At 58.4% G+C, this 12,527-nt stretch overlaps 1 protein-coding gene across 7 annotated transcripts in view; it reads left to right on the forward strand.

Annotated features, from left to right (window-relative positions):
* PRKCZ (protein kinase C zeta) overlaps positions 1–12,527 on the forward strand; it is a 68,970-nt gene that overhangs the window by 6,242 nt on the left and 50,201 nt on the right. For 3 of the 7 annotated variants that reach the window (XM_081144254.1, XM_081144255.1, XM_081144256.1), the window contains one exon: positions 123–173. In XM_081144254.1, coding sequence (XP_081000380.1) covers positions 123–173 — 51 coding nt within the window. Of the gene's footprint in view, positions 1–122; positions 174–7,336; positions 7,793–7,978; positions 8,390–8,719; positions 8,931–12,527 lie in introns of those variants that run through there. The other 4 variants (XM_081144258.1, XM_081144260.1, XM_081144257.1 and 1 more) reach the window with 4 other exon arrangements.

Here is a 12,527-nt window from a genome sequence, read left to right on the forward strand (position 1 = left end):
GCAGGTGGTCGTCGGCCACGCGGGCTTTGTGCTCCTGTGTGGTCAGCCCGATCCGCCTGCCCGTGAGACTGCACCGGGTGACGGGTGCCCAGCACTGACGCTGTCTCTCCCCCTCCGTGTAGTGTTCCCGAGCATCCCCGAGCAGCCCGGCATGCCGTGCCCCGGAGAAGACAGTGAGTACCACCCTCTCCTCTGACTGCCGCGGGCGGCGGGCTGAATGTGGATGTGTTTGCCGGCAAGGGGAAGACGGCATTTTTGGTGGCCTGTGGCTTAGGACCATTTACCCCATGATGACTCTACTGGGAGTGGGCAGATGATGAGGCCTCCTGTGGGTTTTCTCTGGCTGGTGTCCCTGCCTTTTTCTGTGTGTCTGTCAAGAGGGAGGGGCACAGTCTCAGAGCCGCATGCACTGGATGGGCAGGGGGCAGTGGGAGCCCGACCGTCCAAGCGGGAGGCAGGTGATCAGTGAAGGCAGAGGTGGGGAAGGGAGGGATGGGGGTGTAGCTTGAGATTTGGAGGCTGGGAAGGGGTGAGGGAGGCACTTTCTGGCAGTGGCCCAGCCCAGGTGGGGCAGTCCAGGGGGCACACTGGCCCAGGAGCTCTGGCCTGGGTCACATTCTCACCGGCCCCGTGTGGGGAGGGTCATTGGGATTGGCTCGGCCTCTCTCTGCTGTGGCCGGGGATGTGGGGGTCATGAGACGCTGAGGACCCGGGTCTCTGCCCAAGGTAGAAAGGGGGGAATTTGGAGAATGTGCTGAGCTTCTCCAGAGTCCCGTCTCGCGCACAGGTCCTCAAGATGCTCACGTGTGGCTCTGAGGCTGTGGGAGATCTGGGGTTTGTGGGACGATATTCCACCAGCGCTGGGAGGCGGCGGGAGGTGGTGGGTGGTGGGGGAGCCAGGGTGGCTGGCGGCTGAGTGTCTCCCATGGGCACGACCTTCGTTCTGGGCCCTGACGTCGTCTGTCTGACGGCCACAAGGAGCAGGATGGCTTCATGTTGCTGGTCAGCAGTGGGCAGAGCCCCCCTCACACGGGGCCTCCCAGGCTCCTAGGCTGTTTGAGGGTTGACATTCTCTCCAGGATTTTACTCTTTGGCTCGGTTTTAATGCTAATCTCGGACAGTTAGGACAGCCCTGTTGTGGTCCCCCCATAGCCCCAGTGCCCATGTTCCTGGTCATTTTCACGGCCTTGAGAAGCTCAGCCCAATGCCGAGGGTGCGTGTGAGGGATCAGGTCAGAGGGATGTAAAGTTGTCCTTGAGCCACGTGAGGCCCTCGCCAGGAGGGCTGGATGGACTGATGCACCACAGCCAGAGATGGGCATGTGGCAGGAATGTGGCTGCACCGTGGCAGGAATGTGGCTGCACCGTGGCAGGAATGTGGCTGCACCGTGGCAGGAATGTGGCTGCATCGTGGCAGGGATGTGGCTGCACCGTGGCACCTGGGCATGTCCAGCTGGAAGGACTGTGCTGCACCAGCCCAGCCCTTTTTTTCAGCAAAACACCTTCTTACACATTCTGTTCAGTATGAATTTAATCGGTTTTACAGATTTTTTTTTTAATCTTCACCTGAGAATATGCTTATTGATTTTTTTTAAGACAGAGAAGGGAGAGTGAGAAACATCGATGTGAGAGAGGGAAATGGATTAGTTGCTTCCTAGATGCATCCCAACCAGGAATTGAACCTGAAACCTTTTGGTGTACGGGTGACGCTCTAACCTCCTGGGCCGCACTGGCTAGGGCTCTGTTTGTAGTTTTTGGAGGGCTCTCCACACTGCCTTGCACAGCGGCTGCACCATTGTACGTCCCCACCATTGGTGTGCAGGGTTCCAGTTTCTCCGTGTCCTTGTCGGTGCCTGTTTTCTGTTGTGTTTTATAGTAATGATCCTAATGGGTGTGAGGTGGTGTCTCGCTGTGGTTTTGATTTGTAGTTTTGATTTTAGGTCTTTGACTCATGTCAAGTTAACTTTTGTGTGTGGTGTGAGGTAGGGGTCCAGGTTCACTCTTCTGCGTGTGGACGTCCGGCTCTCCCAGCCCTGTTTGTTGAAAACACTGTCCTCTCCCCATGGGTGGTCCTGGCGCCCTTGTTGGAAGTCGTGTGACCACAGGTGTGAGGGTTCACTGTGGGCTTCTGTTCTGTCCCATTGGTCTCTGTCTGTCTCTATGCCAGCACCACCCTGATTCGATCCCTGTAGCTTTGTTGTTGTGTTTTTTTTAATGTTTTTTATTGATCTCAGAGAGAGGAAGGGAGAGAGAGAGAAAAACATCAATGATGAGAGTCGTTGATCGGCTGCCTCCTGCACGCCCCCTACTGGGGATCAAGCCCACAACCCAGGCATGTGCCCCCACCGGGAATCGAACCCTGACCTCCTGGTTCATAGGCTCAACCACTGAGCCACGTCGGCTGGGCCGTAGGAGGTTTAAGACAGGACATGTGGGACCTCCAGCTGTGTTGCTCTTCTTCGAGAGTCTTTTGACTATTTGGGGGTCCCTTGAGATTCCATAGGAATTTTTGGATGGGTTTTTCTGTTTCTGCAAAAAGCATCCCTGGGATTTGGATACGGATTCGCTTGGGGTGGGGTTTCCTTTTTATCCATGGATGTGGGATGTCTTCCCCGCTTACTTGTATCTTTGATTTCTTTCAGCAGCGTTTCGTAGTTTTCAGTGTACAAGTCTTCGATCTTCTTGTTAGGTTTATTTTTAAGTATCCTGTCCTTTCTGATGTTATTGTAAATGGAACTGTCTTATTAATTTCCTTTTTGGGCCGTTCACAGTTAGTGTACGAAAATGTAACTGAATTTTGCTGACTCTATATCTTGCTCTTTTGGTAAGTTTGTTTATGACTTACGATAATAACCATTTTCCTAGAATCATTAGTGTTTTCTGCGTCCCCCAGAGACAGTTTCATTCTTTCTTTTCCAACCTGGATCCTGCTTATTTATTTTTCTTGTCTAATTGCTCTGGCTGGAAATTCCAGTGCTGCCTCGGATTGAAGTGGTGAGCTCCAGGCATCACTCCCTTGTTCCTGATCCTGGAGGAAAAGCCGAAGTCTCTCCCCACTGATGTGTTTGCTGTGGGTTTTCATACATAGCTTTCGTCACATGGAGGTACATTCCTTCCGTGGCCTAATAAGAAATATGTGGTCTGTGTTCCTAGTTCCGGACTCAGAGCTCCTAATGCCCTTGGAATTTCCTGAGTGACCGGAGTATGAGTAGGGCCCCTGGATAGCCTGGGGGTCGGGCTGCTTAGCACAGAGACCTGGTGACTGGAAGGTTGGGACATTCACTCAAACCCCTCACCTCGGGGGAGGGGAGAGGGCCGGAAGCTGAGTCAGTCCCCACCGGCCGATGGCCGAGTCGGTCATTCTGGGTTGGTGAGCCCATGGAGCTGTGCGGTGAGTGGTGCCCCGAGAGAGCACGGACACGGACACAGGCGTGGCCGCCCTGGCCCCTTTCCCCGCACCTGGCCGCCCTTTGCGTCTCTTCTCACCGGCTGTCCCAGAGTGACCGCCTTTTATAATAAACTGGTGATTCCGTGAGCACAGCATTTCCCTGAGTCCTGTGAGCCCTTCTAGTAACTGAATGGAGCCTGGAGGGGGTTGCGGGGACCTCTGATCCATAGCGGGTGGTCGGAAGCACAGGCGACACCCTGGCTGGCATCTGAAATTGGCGGGTGTGGGAGACGGGCGGGCGGGCGGGGTGGGGGAGGGGACTGAGCCCCTCACCCGTGAGACACGGCGCGGGCTCCAGGGAGACAGGTCAGGATCGAGGTAATTGTTTGGTAACATGGGGACAAAACACACGTGGTACCTTCTGTTTCTGGTTTGTTCGGTATTTTTATTGTGACTGGATTTTCAACGTTGTCAAATGCCTTTTTGGCACCGATTGAAACAGCGCTGTGGTTTTTTCCCTTTGCTCGGTTAACGTGGAATATTACACCTATTGCTCACGCGTGGGGCTGCCCTTCATGAACAGGCCCCCCAGGGACTGTGTCTAATCCTTGCCGGGTGCCGCTGACTCTGTTGAGGGCCTTGTGTCAGCGTTCATAGGGGAGGTGGGTCTGGAGTTTTCTCTTGTGTTTTTGTCTGGCTTTGGTGTCGGGACGGTGCTGGGTTAAGATGTGTGTTCTCTCCAACTTTTGGAGAAGTTGGGGAAGGGTTTGTGTTCGCTTTTTTGAGTGTCGGGTAAAATCACCAGTGAAGCCGCCGGGTCCGGAGCTTTTTTGGGGGGAGGACCGATGTCTGACTCACTCCCCCCCCCCCCCCCCCCCCCGCCCGCGCAGGTCTCCGTGGCGTTTCGGCGTCTTCAGGGTTTGCCCGTGTGGGTTGTGACTCCGGCGTCTGCTTCGTGCAGGGTGCCCGGCTCTGGGCCCCGACTGTAGAATCTCCCGCCACCCGCCCGACGTCTGCAGAACCAGCACGAACGTCCCCCCTTGCATCTCTGGTTTTAGTGACTCGAGTCTTTTCTCCTCCGTCCGTCTCGCTAAAGGTCTGTCGGGTTCGCTGGTCTTTCCGCCGACTTTCTGGGCTGTGTCCTGCTCCCTGTTTCGCTTCCCTCTGCGCCGATCCGTGTTCTTTCCGTCCTTCCGGTCGCCCTGGGTTCGGTTCGCTCCTCTCTCCAGCCTGAGTCGTGCGTGAGGTCGCTGGCGTCTCCAGCCGTCACCCCCCCTTCGCACCCCCTTCTCTGCCTCCTGTGAGCCTTGCTTTCTTGTGTCTTGTTTTCTTTTGTCTCTAAGTATTTTCTAATTTCTCTTGTGATTTCTTGTTGGCTCCATCAGTTGTCTGAGAAAAGTGTCATTTAGCCCGGCCGGTGTGGCTCGGCGGTTGAGCACCTACCCACGAACCAGGAGGTCACAGATCAATTCACGGTCGGGGCACATGCCTGGGTTGCGGGCTCGAGCCCCAGGAGGGGACGTGCAGGAGGCAGCCGATCAGTGTTTCTCATCCTTGATGTTTCTCTCTCTCCCTCTCCCTAAAAATCAATAAACACATTTTAAAAAAATAAGTGTTGTTTAGCCCTGGCCAGCATTGCTCAGTGGTTAGAGCATCGGCCTGCGCACGAAAGGGCCACAGGTTCGATTCCTGGTCAAGGGCAGGGACCTGGGTTGCTGGTTAGATCCCCGGCCCCAGTCGCACTTGCGGGAGGCAACCAATCGATGTCTCTCTCGCGTCGATGTTGTTTTTTTTTCTCTCTCTGTCTCCCTTCCACTGTCTAAAAATCAGTGGGGAAAAAATCACCTCAGGTGAGGATTTAAAAAAGAAAATACAGGTTCCCAGGCACCCGTGCCTCGGTTTTCCCCTTTGTAAAAGCCGGCTGTAGTATTAGGTATCTCAGGGCTGTGTGAGTTGGGAAGGGCCCCGGGAATGTGCCTGGGGCTCGGTAAGGCCAGCTGGGCACCCCCCCCCCACACCCAGCTGGCTGACCGAGTGGGAAGCAAAGTGCCCCTGGCAGGTGTGTTCAGGCCCCACCGTCCTGGGGAGCGAGAGGAGTAGGCCGGGCTGGGGTGGGCACGGGGCTCAGGGTGGCCAGCTGGTCGGGCAGGGAGCCTGGGACCTGGGGGCCGAGGTCCTCGGGGGCATCCTCCGGGCACAGCAGTTGGGCTCCCAGGCGTCTTTCAGAAATAACTAAATGCCTGTAAGTCCCTGGTGTCTCTAGGGATGTGTATTTTATTAAAAAATCTAGTTTCATTCAGCTTTGTCTCCAGTTATTTGCAACAAACTGGAAAAGCCAGTTTTCTGCCTCCAACAGGCTTCCAGTGAAGTCAGCGGCCTGCCGGTCCAGCCCGGGCTTCCTCCCGTCCTGCAAAACCCCGTGTTTTGGCTGGATTGGGGGCGCCGTGGGCCAGAGGGCAGTGGTTGTGCTGGAAAGCCCGTCACAGGCGACCGTTCACACCAGACTCGCCAAATTTGCGTTTCCCGTGGGAGCCCCGTGCGGACGTGGGGGCTCAGTTGTCTTAGGATTGATTTTAACGACTTACGGGTCGTGGGCAAGCTTTTGCGTGACGGCCCAGGTGGTACATCTTTGGGCTCTGTGGGCTGTTTGCCTCTGTCGCAGCTGCCCGGCCGCCGTGGTAGCACGAGAGTGACTGTGCACCAAGCGTGAACGGTGAGCGTGGCTGTGCCACGAGGACACGTCGTCAACGGACACCGGCATTTGTGTTTCACGTAATTTTCGTGGGTCTTGAAGTATTACTATTTTGATTTGATTCTGCTGATCAGAACCACAGAAGCCAGCCCTGGGGGGTGTGGCTCTGTGGCTGGCGCGTTGGTCTGCAGGCCAAGTGGTCTTGGGTTCGATTCCCATCAAGGGCACGTGCCTGGGTGGCAGGTGGAATCCCCAGCCCTGTGTGCAGGGGCAGCCGATGGCTGTGTCTCTCACGTTGATGTTTCTCTCTCTCTCCCTTCCTCTCTTTCTAAAAAAATCAATGGAAAATACCCACAGGTGGGGATTAACAACAACAAAAACCTACCTGAGCTCGTTGGCTGGGAGGCCCTCGGCACCCTGGGTTTCCAGTAAAGGACACGTGGGGACCTCGGGCGCCTCTGAGTGACGTGTTTACAGTGTCACGCTGGTGAAGGGCTGTGACACGGCCACTGGCCGCTCAGGAGGGAGCCTCCAAAGCCACTTCAGGCCACAGGGCGAGCGGCTGAGGTGCCGGCGTTCGAACCCAGACCTTAGGCCAAAGTCTGTGCTGTGAACACGGCAGACTCCTGAGCCTGATGCCTGCTCTTTGCAATGGGGGGGGGGGTCAAGCCGGGGCCGCTCCCCCCAGAACTCTGCCCTGCGAGGGCAGCAGGCGTTTGTCAGTGGGTGGGCATGTGGCCTGTCACTGCCTGAGCCCCGGGGTGAAGCTGGGCCACGTAGAGTTGCCACTGCGCCAGGCGGATGTGGGGCAGTTGGCAGAGCCCCCTGGGCTTTCCTGTGTGTGTTTTGGGTTTGGAGGGAAATGGGCTTGGGCTCTGGGGGCCCCGCCAGGACTGAGGCCTGGGTTTAGGGGGACGCACACAGGTGGAGTGGAGTCAGGACGTCCATGGTGGCTGGGGTCTGCTCTGGCTGCCTCCGGGCACCACCCAGGCCACATGCAAGGTCCTGCCTGGCATCACCAGGCCCCTCTCACCTTAGGCTGGCGGGTATGTGATTGCAGCCAGTCGCCCCATTCTCACCTCACGTGTGGGCGTCCCCCTTGCTGCCCACTGCCCCCCGGAGCAGCAGAAACCTCAAAAGGCCACCTGACCCAGGGCTTGGCCAGCATTTGACCCTCCCCACAGCTTCTCCCTCCTCCGCTTGTCCCCTGGGCCAGGGCATCCAGCTCAGACCCCCCCGGGCATTCGTGTTGGGTCCATTCTCGGCCTCTGTGGATGCAGGTCACAGGTCACTCGCACTCGGGGGGCCGCTGTGTCCCTGCACCCCGGCCAGCTGGGCTCTGCCCCTGCGGACCCTGCGCGGATGGCTCGCCCCGAGCACCGAGGACGTCTCCGCGCGGAGATGCTTGTTTTCATGTGACGTCAGCTCCTTGATATCCAGGCCGTGTTTTCGTTGGTGCCTCAGCTGCCGGCTCCAGCTTCCCAGGGGAGCCGGGTACCACCCGGGCCTGGAGACATGAGGAGGCAGGGATGTGAGAGGCGGGGGCAGTGCCGGCCAGCGAGCTTCTGAAAGCCATCCCTGCCTCGGAGCCCACCCGCCTATTGTGGGGTCGCGGGGACCGGGCAGCCCCGGCGCCAGAAAGGGCAGGAAAATGCCTGCCCTCCCGCCCACCGCCCCGTAGAGCATAAAGCCCCTGTGCCCGGGAGGAGGAGGGTGAGTAACGAGCCTCGCCGCTGGCCGCCGGCCGCCGGGCCGGGTGCTCGCGGGAGAACGGCCCCGGACTCCCAGCCGCACAGATGTTCCAGCTCAGACGCAGAGCCGGGCGGGCGGGGGGGGCGGGAGGCCCTTGTTTCCGAGGGTGACGGATGAGCCCAGCCGGGGGCGGCTGGCGCGGGGGCTGCGGCAGCGGCCGCGTGGCCCCCAGAGCGGGTCCGCTGGGCGGCCTGTCAGCGGCTGCGGCTCTGGGGATAATCGCGTCTCCGCCTGAGCCCCGGGGGGGCCGGTGGCGGCCCTGCTGTCAGCAGCGGGCGAGGGGCATGTGCGTGGCCGGCTCCTCGCCCTGCGGAGCCGCGGGTGGCGGGTGCCCGGCTGCAGCGTGGAGCCCAGCGTGGCGGCACCTGCTCCCCGCCCGCCCGCCCGCCCGCCGCGGCTCCCGTCCCCGCCGCCCCAGCCGGTCCTGGCTCCGGTTTGCGTTGACGACAGCGCGTGGCCAGTGTTGACGTGCGCCCGCCCGCCCGCCCGCCCGCCGGTGGGGTCCCCGTCGGAGGCGATGAGCGTGGTGCCCGCTTCTCCGCTCTGAGATGGTCGGAGGTACGCCGAGTGGCGGGGGCCGCGTCGTGGGTGGGAGGCGGGGTGGGTGCTTTTCTAACGTCCATTTTGCGAGGTGTTTCTGTAAAAAACAAACAGCAACAGGAAGCCCCCCGAGGCTGGCGGGGGGCCGGCAGCTTGGCCGACGGGCTGGGGCCGTGGGTCTCGCATGTGCATGTGCTGGGTGCTGGGGCGGCCGGGGTGCTGGGGCGCAGGGGGCCCCGGAGCAGGTGCGCCCCTCCCCCGCAGCAGAAGGGGGGCTGTGCGGCCCCCGGGTCACAGGGCGGCTCGCTTGTGTTGGGCCCTGGAACCGGGAGATGTGGGCAGTGCTCTGGGGCCGGCGGGCAGGGCCCGGCGGTGCCTGCGTGCGTCCTGCCGGTGGGCAGAGATTAGCTGTGTCATGGTTTCCTCAGGACGCCTGGGACATCTCGGCCTCCTTCCTTTCGGGTGATCACGCGCTGGCCCTGCACGGCCAATGCAAACCCTCAGAGCACGGACGTGCTGCTTGGGGACCCGGAGCAGGACCAGGGGAACCGAGAGCAGGGTGAGGGACCTAGAATGGGCCGGGGGACCCAGATCCGGGACAGAGGGACCCAGAGCAGGGCCGGGGGACCCGAGCAGGGATGGGGGCACCCAGAGTAGGGCCTCGACTGGGTCTAGTTAGAGCCACGAACAGGGACAGGTGGGAACGGCACCCCGCAAAAGAAACAGCTCCATTCTGCATTGGTGCTGGCAGAGGGGCTGTGGCTGCCTGTCACCTGTGCCTGTGTCCTGGTCAAATCCGTGGACTCGCTGTGGCCCTGTCTCAGCCGTCACGAAGTTTGGAGCTGCTGACAATTATGTAAGGAGTTGAGGGTGCTGTTTGCTTGACTCTGGGCTCGGGCTAACCTCCCAGACTTCACCCCCGAGCGCTGGGCTGCCTCCCTGTGCCTTAGGCCACCTGTTCACCAGCCGGTGACACGGAGCAGCTGAGAGTCGGGGTCGGTCCTGATGCGATGGGGCAGGGCCGGTGGATGCCACCCTCGGCCACCCTGCCATCTGGTGGGGACCCCATCAGGGCTGTCTGTGGCCCAGCAGAGACTCCCCGTTTCATGAGCTCCCTGTAACGTGGTGGAGGTGAGGCTGCGTCTTTCCTGCCGGGTGACCCTGGCCTGACCCTCCAGATGACCATTCTTGGGTCAGGTCCATGGTGCCTGGGGCCAGGCCCTGACCTCCGCTGAGGATGGAAGCTGCTGGTAGCCGTTGTCTCCTTTACTGACTTGAAGGACGCACTGAGCAGGGGTTGTCCTGGGGCAGGGAGATGCCCCTGAGCCTGGCCCATCCGGGAGAAACCTTCCTTCCAGGTCCGGTGTCTGGTGTTGACACCAACAGGACAGAGAACGTCTCCTTTCTGTGCTTTTTGGGGGAAGATTATCAGGCCTGGCCAGTGGGTCTGTGCCATCTGCTCAGTATCCCTGCTGCCACTGGGCCTTTGCACATGCGGTTCCCTCTCCCGGTCCTCAGGGCCCGGAGGACGCAGGCCCTGCTTTACGGGAGGGGCAGAAAAAGCTTTGTCCGAAATAAGCCGTCGTCTGAACCACTCACTCCCCCGATGTTGCTTTTGGTGATGAAGTTGTGGCAGCACCTTGCAGGGTATTTGTGCTGTATTTTTAGGCGTTTCCTAAATATGTCAAGTTAGGGCACCTCGTTTATGACTCGTCTCTCTTCTCTTTCGTGTCCCTGAGGCTTCCCAGCTGATCCAGCCCCGTTCTGACCCACCCCAGCGGCCGAGCTGGGAGCCCGGGGGTCTCTCATTCCCCAGAGGACATGACCGTGCTCGGGTCTCAGAGTTGGGAGGGGAGTGAGGGGTGGGAAGGCCGCGCCGAGAACAAGTCCTTTAAAAGGTGGTGTCACTGGGGTCCGTCCGACAGACGTGGAGGCCGCTCAGCTTCCTTTTACTCCTTGGTCATTTATGGGGCTAGTAAGAGGCGGTAGCCTTGCTTGTCCCACGTGGGTTGCGGGTTCGATTTCCGATCGAGGTATGAATGGGTGGGGGGGCGGCCAATCAGTGTTTCTCTCTCTCTCTCCTCCCCTCTCCCTTCCTCTCTCTATAAAATCAATAGACGTTTGCTTGGGCAGGGATTAAAATAAAAAAATAAGAGAAAGAGAGATTGTCTTCACGTTGCCAGTGGGTGGAGGGGACCCAGATTTTATATTTTACTGTCTGATATGGTGACTTGATTGGGTCTGGTTTTTTAAAGTTTACTTTTTATAATGTCGCTTTCATGGGGAGTTTAAAACGGTTTGATTTGCAGCAGGATGGAGCCTGCCCGTGTGCGTGTGGCGAAGGCCTCGCGGGAGAGCAGGCCGCCCGCGCCTGGCCGGGCCCCTCGCCCCTGCCTCCGTTTGCTCGCCTGTGAAATGGGACCGTCGGAAGTCAGATGTGGTCGTGTGAGGGTGCGAAGGCTGGGCTGCCGCCCTGGTCAGGAAACGGCCGTTACCGCTCAACGCGCGTGTGTTTGTATCATGCGTCGTTTTCACGAGTTTGACGTATTTCTCTTTGAGGGCATTGAACAGCCCGCGGGGTTTAAAAGAGAACAGGTGTCCTCGCCGCCCCCCCAACCCCAGGAGGGGCTCACATCCCGTCGTCGCAGGTTCTTGGCGTTTGTTTCCAGATTTCTGAATAACACATTTGTGCTGCTGTTTCTGGACTTTTATGTTTGGGGCGTTCCTGGGTCCCCTTGTCTCTGGACCGTGTCTGCTGGGCTCGCCTTTCCTCTGTCCCCCCCAACCTGCAGGGTCAGGTCACCATTTATCGTTTAACCGCTGAGCGTTTGAGTGTCATGATTTTCTTTCATAGAGTTTTCTAGAACTCCTGGGGATAGAGCCCCGGATGGGAAATCATTTACCCTCAGCTCCCAGGCGGGTGGAGGGGTCGGGAGACATTGGGTTTTGTATGTTTTCTCTTCCCGGGAGTGTTGAGAACTATTGTCTCCCGTTTTCTCGAGTTTGCTGATGTTGCCCCTCGACTGGGCCGTTGGCCTGCGGTGCTGGGAACTGCGAGTGCGGGGACTCGGGCGTCTGGGCGGGACGGTCTCACTCAGGGGTCTCCTTGATGATTTCCTACCACTCTTGTCGACAGCAGGGTGGGGAACGTCCCGCCCGCAGGCCATATACAGCCCGAGAAATCATTTGGTCTGGCTCTGCCAAGGCAGCTGCAGGCAGACTCGAAATTCAATAAATCTAGCTTTTTTCATAGCTGATTTTTAAGTGGATAATTTTGTATGGCCCGCGAATGGTGTTATAAATATCCAAGTGGCCCTCGGTCGATAAAAGGTTCCCTACCCTTGGTCTAGACCTACTAGCGATCATTTGATGTGACCCCCAGACTGTTCTCTGATTTTCTTGTCTGTTTCCCATTTCTGTCCATTTTCTTTCCCAGGAGATTCTTCAATTTTTTTTTGGTCTAAACCACCTATTAAGCTTGTTGTCTTGTCTTTTTTTTTTTTTTTAAATTTCCAAGAGTTCTTTCTGTGCCCACAAGGTTCCTCTCTAAGAGAGTCCTGCTTCCATTTCAAAGGGAAAAGATCACACCTTTTATCTGAGGTTATTAATTGTGGCGAGAGGCCCCAAACTATAAAGCGATTATATAAATCATCAAGTACTTTGATGGCTTTGAGGCTTCACGTGTGTGAACCCGTGTAACCCTCACCGGTGCCCCGTGCGGGGCCTGCTGCTGTCTCCATTCTGTGGCGAGATCGGCACCTGAGGCACAGAGAGGGCGAGTAATTTTCCCAGATCGCGCAGCTGGTGGGCGGTGGAGCTGGGCTCAGCCCCTGTGGCCGGGCCAGATCCGTGGGCTTTGCCGAGGGGTCCGGCCCTGCTCTGCCGTCTGCCAGCCTGTGACCTGGTCACAGCACCATCCGCCCTGTAGCTGACACCCTCGCGAATGGAGTGGCCGTCGTGGGTGACAATTAAGTGATGCTCCAGTGCCCACCCACGTAGCCAAGACTCGGAGAGGTGCAGACACGTAATGAGGTAACACGGTGCTTCATGGAGCGGTCAGGTCTTCTTTGGGTGTTTTCTTTGGTCCTTACGCACTGTTTCCACCGAGGTTCCTCTTCTCGGTTGGTTTCGGCCTGGCAGGCTACCCTGGGTCTAC

This window comes from Miniopterus schreibersii (assembly GCF_964146895.1).
Source record: "Miniopterus schreibersii genome assembly, chromosome: 8".
Lineage (NCBI taxonomy): Eukaryota > Metazoa > Chordata > Mammalia > Chiroptera > Miniopteridae > Miniopterus > Miniopterus schreibersii.